Here is a 21,030-nt window from a genome sequence, read left to right as displayed (position 1 = left end):
GCCCATTGCGGCCTCATTACACCATTTTATTGTTCCACTTATCACATATTCCTTCGTTTCATCATTTCCAAGTGTACCATTTATTCACACACTTATTATCACGCGTCATAGCATTTGTAAACAAGTAATCGTTGGTTGAAATAGAGCCACAAACACGGACCATGCGATAAAGTAAAATTGTGGTTTGCGCCTGCTTGATATCAAATATTTATGCCCGAGCGTGGAAAGCCGCGGGCAGCAAACGCCTCGCAATGGCGCGGAAACAGTATAAAGCGTGTTATCCGACTACAAATAACATTTTTAGTGAAAAATAACATTGGGAAACTGACAATGTTAGCTCTAAACGTGCTCTTGGAAATGAATTGACTTTTCACCATTCGCGCCGTCGCGACGCGCGCCGTCAAAGCGGTAAACGCAATTCCACACGTTTTACATTTCCTCGCTTTGCTCACCTTTGCATTTTTAAATTGCTCCACGGATGTATCTTCACAAGATTACTGCGGAAAGCAGAGTAAAATCTCCTAAAACCCCACGATTATGCGAAAAATAGATAAAAATCCTTTAACCGATATAATGCGCAGCAAAACCCGGCTTATTATAAGCCCTCTGGTATTTGCTCGTTTCCCAGAATTATTGATACAGTAAATTGTTTACGTCAATAGAATGGAAGAGTTTTACCGAGAAATTCGGTAAAGTCATTAAAGCGTAACATTAGCCGCTTTCATTATTAATTAATTCGTTGTTTATTTTGTAGATATAATTAGTCGATAAAAGTATTTTAAGTAGTTTACGTCGGTTCTAATTTACGTGACAAAGAATTACGAGTTGATGTAGTTTAGCGGTGAAATATAAATTCTGTTCGCGTAACAGAATATTGCCTTCATAATAAGCCTCTCCTGGACGCAGACACATTTTTATTCGAGTCTCGTTCTCACTTCGTTTTATTTTTAGACAAAACACTGCCATGTATACTCGAGCTATTCGGTTGTTTAACTGCTGAAATCATTGCTTAGACGACGGATGAATTTTCAGTGTCGTCATTTTATTGCTCTTTTTAAATATTGAGATTGTAACCCACCTTGGTAACACTTTCCGAAGAAATTATTCTCCTCGAATTTATTTAGAAATGTATGGTACCTACAGTTAAATTTCATTTTGCCGCGTTTATTACTTAGTTTAGTATTTGTTCCCCTCGAAAAAGGTCTGTATCTGATCATATACCTAAGTATCGCGTAGTTTTATTCATGAATGTTACCTATGTATGTGTTTCTCTTCTAATGTAACAGTACAATAAATAAACACAATAAAACATAATGCAATTTATAAATACAATTTACAGCTTTATGCTAAAAAACCAGAAAGATAAACAATTTCATTCACAACATTTTCTTCACTCAACAATAATATTTGTTCTCAAAGTTACCTAAGTGAGAAAACTCATTCCTTAAAGATCTCTGCAGCTAATTCAGAGTTCACGAGAGACCAAAGAAATTCAACCCGTTTACGAACTAACGTTCCAGTTTTAACATTTCAAAGTGCAAACAAGTCTGTGAAAGTTGTTCCTGGTTGTGGGACCACACGGGACGTGTTTATTGCAAATAGGAGCTCAGCCCGACACTGGAACTAAACTAGCGCGGAGATTTCGTGTAGTGTGGCGCCGCCCTCGCTCCGTCTGTTATTATTTTATTTTCTTGATGGATATTGCTTGTGTCTAGTCCCTACTATATCTTAAAAGTGTATGAAATCTAAAAGAGTCGGCCTTTGAACTGTTTGTTTTGGTTTTCTCTTAGCGGATAGATTTGATGGTATGTCTGGAACTCGTTTCTGTCTACATTCCCAACGTATGATGTACTTTGTACGTCTATGTTGCCACCTTTCTGTGGAAAGTCTTTGATATTAGAACTCTTTGATAATAAACTTGTAGATAAGGTGTTATTCACTCTTCCTGGAATTCAAATGAATGTGTAATATAAGTTTAACTTAAATGAGGACGAATTAAAAGTTATTGTTGACATAAGTCAGCCAAGATTTACGTAATTGAGAAGTATTTTCGGCCACATCACAACACAATTTAAATATAGGTCTGCTCTAAATCAAACAACAGTAATTATCATTAAAATAATTAACACCATTAGTGTCATTGTTCCAAAGATAAACAAAAGGAATTAATATAAATAACAAAGTAAATTATGTAACTTAAATAAATAATTAAAGTTAACGTTGACTGATGAACGTCTTAAAAGCTTAATAATGTTGGCATTTCCGCATAATCGAGATTCAAGGCAAGTATTTCACATTATGAGAGTTAAATGCCGCATTTGAGTGCTTGTAGATGCCACTGACGAGCAAGATGTGTTGGTTTTGATTGGGAAAAAGTGGTGTCTCATTAACTTGTGCAGCTAGGTAGATAAACTATTTTAACTACTTCGCAGCTTATCAGAAAAAAAAATTAAAACTTTTCCAGGTCTATCCTTTTAGATTAAAAGTACAGGTGGCGCTATATTTGCGTCTGAATATTTTTCTTAGGAGTTGTAGTTTAAGGTATTGGGCATACGACTGCAGGTAGGTAAGGAGCCGTGACGTGAAGTATAAACACAAATAACTAAAAAATAATTTAATTAATTTGCTAGGTACTTCAGTTTCTCAACAACCTTCACAATAAACAATTAAACACAGTCGCTTGTATTGCAAACAATGTGAAAAGTTTTCAAACTATCAAACTAAACAATAATACAGTATTAAATCGCGAAACTATAAAATAAAATAAAATTTAAAGTAGTTCGTTGAAAAGTCGTCGCATAAAGTTACGAGTCGACTACTAAGTCATTTATTCAAACTGAACTGCAAAAGAATTAATTACTTAACCGAGTGTCGGTAGCGAAAGAACTTGTGAGCGATGAGTTAGGCTTCTTACACAGTTGAAACATGATTCAATGTTGCGCAACTTTTTTAAATATTTTCTTTACACCATCAATAGTTTGTGACAGTTTGGGGTTGGACTATTCATGTCCTATAAATAAGAGAGGATTGAAGATAATATCCACGTTTTGCAGATGGATTGAAACTTGAAGATAGTGTCTTAAACGACCAAGATTATCAGAGAATATTAAAAAATCCTGTATTTTTGCCTGGATTTTGTCAAATGTGTATTCTTATTCTATTAGTCGTTTCTTACTATAGAAGGGAAGAGTAGAAAAGATGAAAACTTTTTTTTTAACGATACTCCCGTCACCACATTCAGTCACAGTTTTTATTGCAACTGCCGCTCTTCTAAACCCGTGCCGGACACCGGTATCCACTCTCACACACTCCTAAATAAACTAATGAATTGAATTAAATAGGCATTATTACCGACGCTTAAATACTACATTTGTATGAACAAATTTTGTCATTAAAAATGAACTAAAGACATAGAACTTAAATCATCAGAACAACACAGTGAACTATAATATAACATTACACAACATTAACCTTAAACGGCACACGATGTAAAGAAGGAGAAATAATTGAGCAATAAAACCGCTCAAACTCAAACATTGCACAATAACAAACATTGCGCAACAAATTATTGCCGAGTGTAGGTGCAGCTTTTTGTGAGATATGGACAAGTTTACCACGCTACTTCCCCGCTACGTTACCTCATGACGTCATCTACGTACATTTTAATGGATGGTAGTCCATTTAATTAGGGGAACATTTGTTACGAAGCTTACTTGTGGGATTATTGCATTTTGTTTGACTTGCGAGCCAGCGTTCGCGATGACGTCATTAGCACGCTTTTGTTTTGAATACCGAACGTTTGGATGAGCGCGTTTTGTTTTTATTGCGATTTCTGCCAATCGCTGTGTTTTAAAGCATTTATAATACAAATGTTTTCGAGATTAGGATATTTTATTACAACGGTTCATGATTCAATGGCTTAACAAGAGTTATTGTTTGTTACGACTTATTTCTGATTTGGGTGACTGTACCGGTCAACAGTTTTGGAATAACTGGCCAGAGTAAGAGTAATGTATTGGTTATTATTGATTGCTTATTGCCACCGTCAGTTGGTAACAGTACTACTACATATATGTACTACTAGTTAAACTACTTGTAGTATTGATAGAAGAAATATTGTAAAAGAAATATTCATTAAAGTTTTATGTCCTCCTTTACTGAAGTATCTACTCAATTTTTTATTTTCTTCACATCGTAATTGGCTCTCGATAAATATCACTAACGATATCAATTCTACAACGTCATTAAAAAATATTAAGTGCACTTTCCAATCGTCTGACATTTCAATGAATACTTAGTACTCGTAGTAAGTATCTACTTACAGCAAACTTAAAGTAAAAAGCTTATTTGAGAGGTATCAATTAAATTGATATTTTCCTTTGCTTATTTAGTTTTGCACTTTATCACCAACAACGTCAACAGTCCGTGAAAGTCCACTGTTGGACTCCTCTACATTAACACTGTTTGTCATAACCACAACGTTTTACAGATAGCAATTCAACAGATTTTGGTTACAGCGCGGTCTCTGAATTGGTGTGGTCCTACCTGGAGAAATCGAGTGGGCCCGGAAGTATCTGGGACTGTGGGCCCAATTGCTAGATCGATTAAATTTCAATATTTCTGGTAACTATGACCGCTTCATAAGTGATAGTAAAAATCCATTGCACACACTCAAATGGTACAGTCAGACGAAAAAGTATTTAAAGTTAGTAATTTAAATTATTTATGATATATACTCTTCAGATTCCTTCAATCTTCAGATTCCTCCTTCCTCTAGACCTACTTTTCCCTCTTCCAATGGTGACAAATGTATTTTACTCTGCCGTCTAACCACGGCATGAAAGGCAAAAGTGAAGAACTTACTCAACTATATCTTTAAAAGCTTAAACTAATGCAGTAAAAATATTTCCGTAAGTACAGAACATTAAGCAATTTTCTTCCAAACTATCTTGAGAAATATTCGTCCAAGCAGGCTATAAATTAGCCTCGTAGACAAATATGAAATGGGACCTCGTCTATAGATCATAAAATTTGTCATATCGATTAATTTATTGATATTACGACCCGACTGTAATATGACTAAAGTCTATACTTTTTATGTATTTTCGTAATTGTATAGAAATCATAATATTTAACGTGTCATGTGAAAACATTAATATTTCAAGACATTCTTTGGAAGAAGTTGGTATTTTTATACATGTTTAGATATTATTTATAGCTATATTTCCTTTAATATATCTACTATCTACTCTGGGAGAAATAAAATATGTTCAACTGTCAGACAGTATTTTGGTGACTGACAAAAATAGCTGAAGAAATAAATCCTTCACTTTGGTTTACGTTTCTAAGAAAGGTCTTATAATAATTTACGAACCCAGATAACAAATTTTAGGGTTACCCTGAAACTGAATAAATATGTATGATCGAATAGAGAAAAATAACTACGTGGCTACAAGCTATTTTTCTCTAATCGATCATAATAATAAATGGAACGAATTTAATTCTTAATTCAATTTAATTCTTAATTCAATTCGTTCGTCGAAATTTTACCCATTTAAGTTACCTTACCTTGTTCATGATGAGAAGCCGACGACGGAGCGGAGAATGCGCTGGAGCACCCGGGGCGACGCGCTAGTCCCCCCAATTCTGGCACTGCGCAAATAATACACAGATTAGTCTCCTAAACACATTTAGGTACGCCATAATTAATTAAATGATTATACCATTGACTAACGGAATTCAGCGGGACATAGAACCTATTTGAACCAAAACCACCTGTCACCACAGAGAAACCCAATTAACGAATGCGGTCCAACGTGGAACAGAATTTGTATGAAATTAATAGCCCAGCCATTCAACATGAACTCACTCAGTATAATTAATTACTAAACTAGAGCTGTCATCAAAATGTTCACTAAAGTTTCAGTGTACGAATGAAGCGCTCAACAGACTTGTATTTACAGAGTGGTCACAAAAGTTACGGCTTTTATTTCAATTTGCTCGACTGACCCACTTTATCCAATCGCAGATACTCATGAATTCCTGGCATCCCGTAACAGAGTTATGCTCTTTGAATACAGCTAAAAAGTTCCAGAGATCGAGAGTTCAGTATGAATGTTTGTGAACAGCAGAAAGTAAATAATAACGATTCCTAGAATTCTAGAACCTAACTCGAATACTTTTATTTAAATATACAACACATTTTACTTTACTCGTACAAATACTAAACTTCCACGTTGAATAGAATATTCTTTTTCTAACACGAAGCGAGCGCAAGGAGCCCGGAGTTAAACAAAGAAAACGGAGATAAATGTACTTCAAACATATCTCGGAGTTGTCATACATTTATCCAGACGGCAAACAACATAAAAAAATGAAGGCAGGGCGGTGAATGCGAAGCGATTAGCGTTCGGCTTTCATGATTAACTCACACAAGTTCGCTGTCTCCCTCGTCCTTCGCCCGTCTGTTGTTCGCCTGTCCCGAGAAATGTTCAAATGGTTTTTCTCAGCAAGATAACAAATAGGCCACGGCCGCTTAGACACTAATCGGGTTTCACCGAAATGGGATTTCGCTAAGCTATGAAAATTAAATGCTCTGCTCTCAAATTCGAATTATACCGAGATGAAAATTAAATAAATTCAACGTGGCCTACGATTCAAACCAATCTGAGTGAACTTTTCTCTATCCGCCTGAACTCGCCAGTGTGACTTTCAATTGTTTTATATTGGCGGATTTGCGGGGAACTTGTACGTTGATCTTTTTGTGCGCGCTATGAATCGGTGAACCTCAAACAGAGCATTATCTCAAAAACCGGACGCCATTTTTTGCGCTGACGTAAATTGATTCCTAAATTAGTTGAAACACAGAGCTTTGTGTGTTTAAGTGCTGTAAGATTTCGCACACGTAAAGCGCTATTCAATTTAGAATTATCTCGGAACGAAATTAAATTGAATACCAAATAGTTGAGATAGTGCTGATTTGGAGTCTGTGCGGTGAGCGGGCGCTTAGATAAGTGGCTGCTATTTAATATCTGCAAGATAGGAGGCTGGCGCCGTGCCACCGGACTACGACGAATTACAAATAGGACCGACTCATATCTCGGAAACGCAAGAACTTAACTGAATTACTCGTTAAATAACTCATCAAAGTCAAAAGAGAGACTGTGATCTTCAAGGAGGTTTAATATGTGTTCTAAAATACTACGTATTACCTGTATGAAATGCGTAACAGTAGTGATTATAAAGAGCGGTAGGAACCGATTCAGCATTACATATTGTTTTCTAATTATTAGATAAAAAGTTATCAACTTTTCCCTACGAAATCGGTTGAGGAAAATTTTCTGGAGAACTTTTAATCTACTTTTAGGAACTTAAAGGGATAAAACTTGAGGAAATACTAAGTAATACGCTTGTTATTGTTAGTATTAAAATCGAAATCAATTAGTAACCATCAACAATTTACAATGTTTGAAAGAAAGAACACGCAAGGACGTGAATTGACTGATTTATTCATATGGTCGTGATTATTGGAATAAGGCTGCATTCAAGAAAATTCACCGGGAATATCGGGGCCAGTGTGAAGTCAAGGAAAGTTGTTATTAATGAATAAATAGCTACACCATTAGTTAAATACAGTAGCCAACTGCCAGCCTACTCCTTTCTCAATTAGATTTTCAACTTTATTATTTTCACATAACGTTGAAAATCCAATGAAAAATATTTACAGATTACATTGGAGTAGGTTGATCTGATGTGCGAGGTTGTTTTACGTCGACACGTTTATGACGTTTGGCAGTCTGATTGGTCCGCTTTAAGTTGAGCAACCAATCAGAGGGCTAAACGCTGTAACGTTTCAATAGCCTTAACGTAAAAATAACTCGCACTCGGTACCCTACTGTAGGTACACCTACATAAGTTATTTAATAGATAAGCGTGAAGGTGTGAGTATAGTGTTACTTACTTAAGGTTAGAAGCCCAACTAGTTAAGTTTAGTGGTTAAATACTCTGAGAGAAAGCTTTGAAGCCGCAACCACTTGTATATGGGTTGTGTATGAGAACTTCTTACCTGGAGTGAGGGTAGGCGAGCAGCCTGCAACGGAACGTGGTGGGGAAGACTTCTGTCTGCCTTCAGCCCCCACTAGGGGAAACGGGACAGAAAGAGAAGAGTACATTATTCGTTCACAGAGATATTATAAAATTGGAGTAAGACAGCATTCATTGCTGTCCATGATTTTCCATTCAGTACTAAGAGCTAAAAGTTTATATAAGTAGATTCATTTTGTCTACACGTTTACCTATGTTACGCTTTTCAGTTAATATAGGTACGTGATAATAAATGATGTTTAAAATGAGCTACATTAAACTATAATAAAATGTAAGAAGACACGAAAATGTTTTCATAATTTTCTATAAGCCCTGGATGAACTGTGATCCAATTAAAACTAAGCTCATAATCCCTAAAATAATCTAAGTCATAACACAGCTTTAAGTATTACTTACACACATTAAAACAAAGGAACGATGTCTAAACAGAAGCCTTAGTACGACTTTGTTTTACGTACGACGTAAACGAAACGAGACTGCATTCGGCGTTCTGATTGGTTGGTTTATTCCAGCCAGCTAATCAGAGCGCCGAACGCGCTCTCGTTTCGATTACTTTAATATCATACTAAGGGTACTAATCTACTAAAACTGGCTACTTTGGTAAAAGTATACGGGAACACACAGTATGCGGCAGGGATGGCAAACCATTGGCACACGCGTCATTGAGAACCATTGGCACGCATGTTCATTGATGGCAACGCAACACAATATTTTCGACACGTGCAGTTGCGCATGCCCTTAGCGCTGTAGCTATACTTTACCTACAGTTGAAATATTATTATATTTATTAGATATTTCTAATATTCGATATCAGTACCAAAATCTGTGGATTCAGATCGAATTTTTACATTAGTTGAATGGCGTTTCTGTCAAAATTAGATTGGTTATTCATTTCCACCATGAAACTAATGTGAAAGCTGAATTTCAGAGGGCCCATAAACTTTTTTGCTACTTGAAGTACGTAGAATAAAAGGTCAAAATAGTTTTATGACACACTAACTTCTGCCAGCGGCTTTGTCCGCGTTCCCGTAGGAGTATACTATCACCTAAGTCAGCTCATACGTTGTCTGTACACCAAATTTCATCAAAATCAATTAGTTTCAGCGTGATTGACTGACAAATATCTAAACATCCAAACAAATAAACTTTCACGTTTATAATATTAGTGTGATTTATGACCTTAAAAACGTTTGTTTAGAAAAATTGCCCTTTATGCCCTCAATAAACATTTATTTTTAAAGGACGCGTTGATACGTAAATAAATGTTCACCATCCCTAAGTATACGGTTTCTGCTTACGTGTTCACATGCCATTAAACATATTCTTGGGTACTTGAATAGCTTTGTAATTTCCTTTGTTTTTTCCTGAAGTGCTTGTAAGATAATAGGATTGAATAGAAATTGTTTTTTATTTAGAAAATTGCTTGCTTCTTGAATCTTTATTTGTTGTAATAAATTTTACTGAACAAAATCTTCTTCTGAATTTGAACTGTGTATTTCATTCTATTTATCTACAGACAGACTGGATAATTTTGTTATTGATATTTGACGTTTACTTGAGCATTACATACAAATAAAATGTCTAAATATAATATTTAAAAAATAAACTAAAGTTACTACAATTATTTACAACTTAAAAATATCTAAAAAGAAATAAAAACTAACTTAAAGCGTCAAAAAATAATCCCCACCGGGGCCGCGTCGTGAGGTAGGGTGTACGTGCCATTCAACGCATTGCCACGTTGAATGGCAATGCTTAACCTGACTTAAATTGACTGGATTAATGGTTTTATATGCTCTTTGACACACGTCTTTACAATAGCTCTTAATATACCCATTAATCCATCTATAGCATAACAGCGCTAATGTGTCTTACAACATTATTGTAACTAAACAACTAATTTTCTTATCTTTTATTCTATAATCACAACGTTGATTATCTCATTTATTTACGCGCGTAAATTAGATAATGTTAATCAAGGATAGACAATACATATTGGATGATGATGTTATTCATCTCCATGTTTACCAAACAACGTTTATTTGTGATAAAAGAAAAAACTAATCGTTAGTACGTGAGATATCGTGTTACGTAAATAATTACCAGCAAATTGTTTTTCTTATAACCTCAGTAAATGTCGGAATTAATTAACTGGCCGTTTCAGTATCATTATCCCGTCATTAAAGTATTTTTGTTTGTCTAACAAGTGTCAGCTACAGCGGAGTTGAGCTCACAGAGCGGTTTCACTGTTTGAGCACACTTCCAACTAAAGGGATTAAAAGTTTATTTTGCAGCGACAAACACGACCTCTGTCGGTCAATATTTGTAAACGTTGGACCTATTTGGAATGAACAGAAGATTTATTGGATTTAACGGAAATTGGTACGTTGTAATGGATCCTTTGTTATTATTTGAGTTCGAAAACTACGCTTGGTATTGAACGAAAATACTTAACGATGATTTATTGAAGACAATGGGTATACCGGTAAACTATGGCAACTTTACCGGGCCCTTGGCAACTTTACCATACTATAGGTATTCGGTATAAACTCATTTATCTAAAAATCTACCCACTAGAATTCTGTTTTGTAATAGAAGTATTTTTTAGACATTAAAAGGAAATATTTACTATATTTTGCGTAGACGTAAGACTGCTATTATGCCAGTAATGGCCGTCACAATGTATGCGTGAAAATGAGCTAAAAGTTAGTTGTTCCTAAATTGTGCTTACAGAGCCTTAACTATTTGTCACAGGTGAGTGAAATTTTGATCTTGTATGTATATTATAGTTGGGATTACTGTTGTAATGTCAGCAATTGCTTTTTCTTTAATTTATTGATAAATAATCGCTTCGGTAATGTTGACACAGGTTAGGTAAAGTTGCCACGGCCTGCTTTGTGGCAACTTTACCTACAGTTAAATTCGGGTTCTATAAATTCACCAATTTTCAAAACTCCTGGAAAACTTTCCAGGCAATAAATGTTTTTTTTTGTTTGTGTGTATGTAACCATTTTCGAATACCTAAATTTCACAGCATAATAGTGAATATCCTGGATGATAAGATATAATGTATTTAATAATACCTCTTGTTTTACAGCCAAAATGGCTCCCATGAAACAAAACCGCAGAAAACTCGGAGCTAGACACTATAAAAATTATACGGAAGTGATGTTATAATTAGCTATGGAGATAGTGAAGTCATAAAATTAAAAAGTCAAGGATTAAACATTATTTTGTAGCCTTTTTTACAATTTTAAACATAAATACTTAAAATTTTAGAACTTAATTTAGTTTAAAAGGGAATAACATTTTTGTTAGAAATTTGTGCGTTTTTTTACTTTAGGTTTAAGGTTTATTAATTTTTTTTTCAAATATACATGTAATAAAAATGTTCCTCCATTTTTGACAACCCCGAGCGTAACAAATTATTTGTATGTAAATTACGATGAAACCCGTGGCAACTTTCCCTAATGTCTGTGTAGCCGTTATCTTTATAGATTTCCTCATATTGTTTGCATTATAATACGAAGAGGTCCTAGATGAAGCCCTCTGTACCTCAACAACTCTTTAATATGCAATACACGATGAATACGGCGCGTAGGTAAAGTTGCCAAAAATTTGGTATCTTTACCCATGTTGTTTTTTCTTTACTACGGCTAAAATAAGTGTTTGTATTTAATGACGATTACGGTAAAGTGAGCCAGATAGACTACAATTCTAAATATATAGTTTTGGTTTCTATGCGTCTTATGGTTAAAAATATATTTCGTGTTTTGTTCTAAAATATGGTAAAGTTGCCATGTTTTACGGTACGTAAACAGAAACACATTGAGTTTTTTGGTTCGTATAATATAGTAATGTGAGACAAGGACAGATTTCTATCAGAATATGTTTACTCGGGAAACGAAAACAAAAGAGTACTACAAAGACCTTGTGTATGTAAGTCAAAGTCCATGAATACTAAGCTACACGGTGGCTTCATTGACGAAATTCGTTCATACATCGTTTCTACCATCGAATATAACATGAAAGTTCCAAACAGAATTATGAGTTGACTTCAAGAAATTTATAACACAAACAAATCAAGTCTCCTACAACATCAGATTAAATCTAGACAAGATTAATCTCGTTGAAGAAACTCCAAACATTTCCAAAGTCCAAAGTCCAAACATTCCTTATGAATTATCCTTAATTGAGCCATCGGAATACGAAACAAAAAGCTAAAAGTCAAACTACAAACAGAGAGAGACACATCTGAGGATCACAAGAGACATTAGTTGGAAAATGAGACTAAAACATAAGAGATTATGTTAATAGGTGTTATAATATTCTCTGGGAGGCCAAGACTTTGCTTCGACATCTGCAGGCTTGGCTCCGCGCCAAACTATGTAGTTGGTATACCGACTCCAGTACCTACTTAACTTACACTCTGTTTATAAAACGTCTAGAAGGGACTCACTACAAAACGTTTTACTCTTCTTTCCTTATGCCAAAGTAATTACGACCAACTGTTGATGTTATCTTTGAACAATCTTATCGCTTTAATGGCGCAATTTACGTTCCCAATGTATCAATTAAAGTCATTGTAATTTGGATTGTAAATGATCGCGATGTAAGACTGGAGTGTTATTAAACTGTAAGTGATATTTACAATTAATTGCTAATCATATATTTTAGTACAGAGACGAGGACGAAGAATGGTGAATGTGTTTATGAGAACGTAATGTATTCATTCATTAGAGTTTACGAATATATTGAGTTAAGCAAGGTCGTGACTAATTCATTCAAATTATTATGTAAAATAAAATATGTTGAGAACATAACAGAGCGACATTATATAAAAATTAATAACAGAACACGAGCAGCTCAACCAATGAACGAAGCGAAACAAACAAAAAACGTCGGGCGTGTGAAACGCGACACATCGGGTGCGCCCGCGCAGCGCACGAGGTCGGCGCTCGTCGAAAAACATTGACCTATTAACGTACGGTATGAGGTAAGCGGTCTTGATGAACGATACACGAGAATTCAGACCTTTTGCTTTCAGAACAAAACTCTATTAATATGATAGAGATGAAGACGTTTGATTGAGAAATCTCAACTCTTGAAACTTAAGTTCTGATTAAAATGTCTGATACAGAAATCCTGAAGTAGTTTACTATGACATTCAGGAAAAAGTATGATTATGAAACCAATGAACGAAGCTAATGATGTTTATTTCACAAAATATCCATAAAATTCGTATTTAAACAGACTTTTATCACAGCGTACTACTTTTATACGGCAAAAAGTGTTGAATAAAATGTGTCTACATCAGAGGGCCTTGTTATTTATGGTGAATGTTGTGGATTCGTAAATAATGTAAATGGGTCGTTAAAAGTTATCAGACAGACTGTCCCAGAATCATAAATGAGTGAGTATGTTTCTAAATAAAATTTTGTTCACATCAAGTTACACAATCCAGTATATCATGGTCCTACTTTGTATGGTCTATTCGCACATTCAAAGGTCAGTTTATATTGGTTTTGTATAGCTTGGTGTGTCGTCTCGTGTACCTTCAGATTCACATTTCCTAAGTTAATTCGTTATAGGTCAGACGTACTAATGGATACTGGTACTCTAATTGATCTAAATCGGGTTGTTTTCCTAACCAATCGTAAATTAAAATTTCAGTATTTTGTGCGGTAGCAATTCATTGGTTTGAAATTTTCATTACGACATTTACCTTATGGAATAAAAATATGCGTTGAGTGACAGGGGATTTGACATTTTACACAATAATAAAAAAATATATATTGTATATGTTTATTAATAACTCGTATTTTGACGCAATTTCATTTGGTCCTTTTGTGGAGAACGAAACAATATTTTACCCTATTAAATTATTAAAAATTTAAATAGGTAACGTCAAGCTAGCTTAAAATGAAAATGTATCATTGACAGCCATAAAAATATTTCTAGGTTTTATTTGTTAATAAGTTTGTAATCAAATCAAATATGTATGTACAATCAAACCAAATTATATTTTACCAGAACAAACCATCTTAGTGGAACATGACCACAAGCGATCTCTAAACATGTACAAAGCGTTAACATGAGCAATGAGGCGTTGAGCTCGTTGAATCTTGAATTTAAAACTATCTCGACCTCACACGTAGACCACTCGACAACAACGCTAAAACGACATCCATTGCTGTTTTCGTTCACAGCAATTTAGTCAATCAGGAAAGAAATGAGGCAATGGATATGTGTGGACGTTGGTGGGCAATATGTGGTTAGTCTAATGCTAGCACCACACCTGCGCGCACATGAGCATTTGATGCTATTTTGTCCGTGCTATACAATGTGAACAAACAAGTGCGATCAAGTCTGGCGCTAGCATAAAGTCATGGCTTCATGGCTCAATGACTGTGCTAACACCAGTTAAAGCTTGGCTAATCCGTGTCGGAAAAAATGTATGTGAAAAGTTTAACAGGCTTTAAACATGATTGGTGTTTTCAACAAGAAGTTAGGTCTAACCTTTGTGTATTTAATTTGAAGCAATGAGTTTAAAAATTGGGACATTAGGTTTGTTTTTGTTACAGAATAAATAGAGTTACCTAGCTATACAATCATTGAAATTTATACATTAATTGCTCAAGGTTTATCCAAACATGTTTTCATTGTTTAACTTTTTATTGTTTAACATTACATTAGTTTGTCTATTCTAACTAAAACGTACAAGTTTAGCTTTCGTAATGAAAAGGAGTGCGTTGATAAATTCATAAGCAATCTTATACTAATCGAAAAACATACGAATTCCGTTATAACAGAATACATTTTCCCACAAAACGTTATCCTCGGGAACGAAAATAAAAATATAATACGTTCTTGTTAGTGATTGTACTGAAATCTTCGTTATGTTGAACCATATTATATGATTTGTTTGCACAATATTCGCGTCTGTTATATGGATTTTTATACCCAGTGTTATTTCCAGTAGCTCCTCGTTCGTTTTTTTTTCTTTTTGTGGGTTATAACCAGTTTATTGCTCTACTTATTTTTTTCTTCTCATATTCAAGTTATCAAACTTTCTGAGATTTTTACAATAATGTTTACAACGTTTTTTATGCCTTTAGGATTTAAGATATGATTTTTTGTTATCATCTTCATTCAGGCTTTTATAAAAGTACCGTTTAAATTCGCGGAAGTTGAGGTATCTAATATGATTATAAATTGAAAATTGATTTATTTTATTTAAACTTTTGTATGAAATAAAAATGAAAATAACAACAAATTGCTGACGAAAAGAATGCTGACACTTCACAGAAAAACAACTGTTTTTTCATTCATTCAAAAAACATTTTTAATCTCAATTTCCGTGTAAAACATTTTACAGTTACAAAACAGAAAACAGGAAAAATGTGTTTTCCCAAAAGATCCAAAATGAAATCCTACAAAGCTACGCAACAAAATATTCGTGAAGAACTTTTTTCAGCTTCAGTTACTCGAAAACAATCAAACGGGAGTTTCACAGTTTTCGCTTTTTAATAAACGGTTCTGGTTGCTGAAGTCACGTGCAAAAAGTCCCTATAGTTATTCATATTATGAAGGGTAGCGTTCGTTCTACGTTTCCACGTAAATATGACGTATGGGATTGAAAAATGGACCTTTTATCCCCGATTGATGGACGTGACGTTGGGTAATGGAATCATTGATGCTTTTGATGTGGTGAAACTAATAGTTTGGAAACTAAAGGGCTGACTATTTGTCAACCTCTATGAAATAAGATTTTTTTATTGATTTTATGGTCTTTTGAAAAGAACACTATAACATTTTCTTTCGTATTTATTAAAAAGTAGTAGTTAAGCTAAGGTTGCTTTAAAAGACCCATATATAATGTAATTTAACTTTGTCCTAAAATCAAGTTTCAGTAATCGGACGTCAGGGAGTGATTATAAAGGTAATCTTGCTGCTAAAGTTTCTTAGCGTAAATAGATGGATGAGAAACTTTAAGATAAAATATCCATAAAGATGTACTATAAAAATTAACCTTTATTATAAGGTAAAATCTAGATTTTGTAAATGGATTGCTATATGGATAGCTGAATGGAGTTTAATAGAAGTATTTTTGTCAAATTGTTTTGTTGACTTTTGCAACAGATCTCTTATAACATAACTAATAACATAACAGGCAAAAACAGAAAAATAATAAGCAAACCTCTGCCTACCCTACCCCTTCGGCACTTACCAAGCATAATTTACATCAGCACAAAGAGAAAATCCAATAGAATATTGCTTGAATAGAAGAGAGGTATCAATTTTAATAATCGTTCGGCGTAAAGTAGCCATTTAAATGGGGTGATCGTAATGCCTTCCGGGCTTATAAGTTTTATGAGACCTTTAATACCACGGGAAACTTGGCCACTTACTTTTATTATTAGATGCGAATAAGATTTATGATTATACTCAGCGGATCATATGAATTCTAATCTTAATGTCTTTGATGGGAAATTGATAGCTTGTGGATATGTTTAAGTGGATATTCGAAAGGCGTTTTTCGTAGAAAGGTACACAATTTCGCTGAAGGGACGCGTTTGGATAGTAGTTTAGTATCCATATAGTAGTTACTAGTTACAAAGTAACTAATGATTGATGTTGATTGATTGTTACCCTAAACTATTAGAACATTTTCTTCTTTTTCGAAACTTCATCGTAGTCACATTAGTCAACTACAAAGCAGCAGATGGATAACAATGAATTATTTCATTCGTTTTGTATTTTATCTTCGGTTTCAAAATAAAAGTTTCATTCGACAAAAAACGAATCGAAACGTGGCTAAGTTGTAAAAATAATTTACATAAGATAATAAATTCCGATGAAGTTCTACACGAGCGTATCATTTATTCCTGAATAATTTGAAAAATAATTAATTCATTACATGAGGGAAAAGAAACGGGTTCTGTAGATATTATCGACACTCATGGCCTACCGACTTGATACAGTATTTTATTTATATTTCTTGTCTTCATGATTACACGCTTTTCAATCTACCGCCGGCGCTATCTTTCATCGCTACAAAAATCTGACGATCTAAATTAAAATATCGCTAGCTCCAGCCCTATCGTGAACGTACCGATTTAAGCGAAGCCTTCGTGAAGTTAATATACTGTATCAATGAATTAAAATAAGAGCAAAACGTTGATGTACTTTAAAACATGGTTCCCCACTAATATTTCATAGTCTGAGCAGTATTTTATTCATAGTAGCTTAGTTTTATAAACTACTTCTTCGTATTCAGAGATTTAGTTTAGTATTCAAAGTAGTTTATTTACCTGGATGTGAATGCGAGTGGTCGGCGGGCGGTTGCATGGATGACAGGGCGGAAAGTGGAGTGTAGCGGGCTCCGTCTTCTCGAGAACATCCCTCCTGTGGATACATTAACGCTTTAAGCTCTTGATACTACATACTAAATTATTTAATCTACCAAGATGAATCCGCTACTTTATTTGTACAACGTAGGTAACAATAAAGCTCAAAGAGGAGGGAGAGAAAAGGACGTCCTCTAAGGTAGGATTACATTACATTTCAGCACAAAAAAGGCAGTGAAATACGCCGTCGAGAGGACGTATCGTACGTAGATCAACTAACTTGTATTATGTGTATGTATATCTATTTAGGATCCTGGCGCTTCTGAGAGTTTAACATTAATAAGATTTAACGCGTCAGACGATATAATCTGCGTCAAGGGTAACATGATGGTTACTCCTTTCACGCGTAAATCGTTCACGCCTCAATTGATAAGCAGAATGCAAACGAAAAGCGCCATTCGCATCTAATGCAAAAAGCTTATTTTTCTTTGTAGACGTCTGTAGGGCAAAGCGATGAAGGATAATGTGTGGATGAGGTCCCGAGGCATGTTTACATAGAACTTACTTCATTACCGCGTATTAATGAGAACCGAAGCGCCAGCGGGTGTAGTCTTTATTACGTATGGGTAATACGGGGTCTGATTTACTAACTTCCCCGATGGAAAGGGGTTTATGTGATTCATATTCACGAGTATAAGTGACTTATTCGAGATTACAAACTCCATTTACAACTGAATAATGTTCTTACCTTTTCACAGTTTGCTGTTGCTGTGGTCTGTGTGTGACTTGTGGATGAGATGCGGTACTGCATGCCGGATACCGTGCAAAACCCCTCGTGATGATGTGTGGAGTACACCCCGGTAATAGTCACATCAGTGTCCTGGTTAACTATCACTTCAACTTTTTGTTTTCTATCCGACACAGCGGATTCATCACTTTCAGATTTAGCTTCGTATTCGTTTTTTGATTCCGACTTAACGCCGGAAGTTACCCCGTTTTTTGACTTCTGTGAGTAAGATTCATCGCTACATGAGTCTGATGTAGTATCATCTTTATTGGATTTAGGTGAACGTTTTTCGTAACTAGCTGCTAGAATTGCGGTAGCGTTTAGGCTTGCCATACGTTTTTGTACGACCATATCTTTCAGGTCCATTACTACTTCATTTCTGTTACGTTTTTTCTTCACAGGTACTCCGGCTGTCTTTTTCATTTTAGCAGGCGGTTTATCAGAATCTGATTTAGTAGAAGAAACTTTAGATGAAGCTTTCTTCTTCTCCGAATTAGTCGACTTTTTCTTGGTGTCTTGTTCGCTATCTTCACTTGAAGAGGTAGAAGACTTTGGGTCCCAGTACTTGCCTGCACTTCTGATTCCTGGCACTCCACGCAGAGATCGCTGTGGTGGGTTATCGTCCGAACTTTCCGAGCTATCTTCTTTCTTTTCTTTTTTAGCTTCATATTCCGATTCTGAAGTACTTTCTTGTTTTTCCGTTTCTTTAGTTTTAGTTTCCTTCTTTTTAGGAGACCCAGCCTTAGAAGTGCTCGGTAAGACTTGCCTATCAACTGTTTTCATCAATCCCAATTCCATGTGTGTTCTACTTTCATTCTCATACAAGCAATGGACTTTCGCAATTGCGTTAAGCGATGCCATCCGATGTTTCTTAGGACCACTCCACATCGATAGCAATTTAAGCCGTCTTTTACTAGGTTTTTCATTACCTAACAAAGCCGAACTTTCTTTGAGGTCTATAAGAGAATCTTTCGACAGTTCTTTTAGTTCTTTAGAAGGTGGTTTCTTTCCACCATCTGTAATTCTGTTTTTCTTTAACTTTTTATTCTTCGCTTTTTTATTTTTAGGACTATCAGATTCGGAAGACTCTTTGGTGTCATTGTCATCGTTAGACTCACTAACGCTTTCTTCTGATGACGAATATTGAAAACTTTTAGTATTCAGAGCAAATTTTGAATTATCTATTTCTTCATCTGAAATGCTGCTTTTCTTAGTCTGTTTTTTAGGTTTTACAGGACTTTTCTTTGTATTTGTGTTAGCTTTTGCAGGTTTTTCAGTTTTGTCACTTTTAGTGGGTGTATCTTGGTCAAGAAATTTAATTGGACTAAACGGCTTCCCAGTTATACTAGATTTTCTTGCCACCATTTTGTAAGATTTACTAACAATAGGTTTGGGTTTTTCTTCGGCTTCTGCCTCACTGTTAACAGGATTGTTTTGTAAAGTAGATGTGGCATTAGCATTTTGATTTTGATTAGCATTTAATTCTTCAGACCGCTTATTTTTCAACTGTTTGACAACTTCTTCGATTGGTCTGTGAGGCGAATACTTTTTCTTTTCTGATTCGGCCTTTTTATCAATTACAGTACCTTTAACTCTAGCTATTGGTCGAACTCTACCGATGTTCTTATTTACAGGACTACGAAAATCAGATAGAATGCTTTTTGGAGAATCAACTTTTTCCGTGAATGTATAAACATCAATCTCTGGTCCCTGTGATACTAAAGTATTTGAAGAATTTTTGTCTTTAGCGTTATCTTCCGCTTTGGTTTCTACTTTCATTGAAACAAACCTCTCTGAAACGCTTAAATTGCCTTTAGAGTTTTTACAACACTTAACATCGATATCTACAGTTCGCGGTGATCTAGCTGACGTGAAAAACTTTGGAGGCCTTTCCGTTTCAGTTTTAGGTGTCTCTGGTTGATTACCAGGAGCCCCAGTAGGTTTAGATGTTGTTTTACTAGGGGCATCAGTGGTATTTTTCGGGTCAGATTTGTCGTCACTTTTTTCTGCTTCTAGTGATTTAGTTTTACTATTCTCGTTATTTTCTTCAGTAACCGTATTTAATTCCTTTTTAATAGTAATATCTGTACTTTTGGTCTCATCAATTTTTTGGTCTTTTTCTGTGGAATCTGGTTTTGCTTGAACCGTCCCTTTCTTTTTGTCATTATTAGCATTTCCTTTTTTTATTACAGTCTTAGCTTTTGAAAACTTCGGTGTTGCTTTACTTATAACATCTTTATTAATTTTGTACTTAGTATCTTTTTTACCCTTTACGCATTTTTTTACAGTAGCTTTAACAGGTTGTTTAGTTTTCTTGTCAACCTTGGTAGCTTTTTTCGGAACATTTTTCTTTACATTATCTGGTGTACTTTTAGTCGCGTCTTTCTTCTCTTTTGGATCTTTCTTGAGCTTTTTTGTTGGTGAATCACCTCGTGACGTGCCTGCTTTACATGGTCCAGATTTAACAGCTTCTGTTGTTGTGTCGTTTTTATCTGTATTAGCAGAAGTGTCATCGTTTTTGGAAGTGGATGGGTCGTCTTTGGAAGAACCTTTCTTAGTATTTTTAATCAATGATTTATTCACTAAATTTTTAACCTTTTTAGGCGAAACAGCTTTTTTAGTAGCTTGTTTCGCTGTTGTGTTTTTAAATGATGGTTTACTCAATTCCCCTTTCTTAGGTAACGGTTTTGAAGCTTGTGACCGCATTGTCTGCTAGGGTCGTATAAAATATGCCGTCATCGATGAAGTGATTCTTGAGATCACATTCTGAAACAAAGAAAAAATAAATTT

General features: G+C 34.9%; 1 protein-coding gene across 3 annotated transcripts in view; it reads right to left on the bottom strand.

The window, feature by feature from the left end:
- LOC118267408 (uncharacterized) overlaps nt 1-21,030 on the bottom strand; it is a 217,635-nt gene that overhangs the window by 125,172 nt on the left and 71,433 nt on the right. For 2 of the 3 annotated variants that reach the window (XM_050694390.1, XM_050694392.1), the window contains exons 3-6: nt 18,202-21,006; nt 17,418-17,511; nt 8,066-8,137; nt 5,569-5,652 (exon numbers count right to left, since the gene is read on the bottom strand). In XM_050694390.1, coding sequence (XP_050550347.1) covers nt 5,569-5,652; nt 8,066-8,137; nt 17,418-17,511; nt 18,202-20,946 — 2,995 coding nt within the window. In that variant the 5' untranslated portion in view covers nt 20,947-21,006. The remainder of the gene's footprint in view (nt 1-5,568; nt 5,653-8,065; nt 8,138-17,417; nt 17,512-18,201; nt 21,007-21,030) is intronic. The other variant, XM_050694393.1, reaches the window with a different exon arrangement.

Source organism: Spodoptera frugiperda, chromosome 6, assembly GCF_023101765.2.
Source record: "Spodoptera frugiperda isolate SF20-4 chromosome 6, AGI-APGP_CSIRO_Sfru_2.0, whole genome shotgun sequence".
NCBI lineage: Eukaryota > Metazoa > Arthropoda > Insecta > Lepidoptera > Noctuidae > Spodoptera > Spodoptera frugiperda.
The sequence above is the reverse complement of the archived record's forward strand: the minus strand, read 5'-3'. Positions and strand labels throughout refer to the sequence as shown.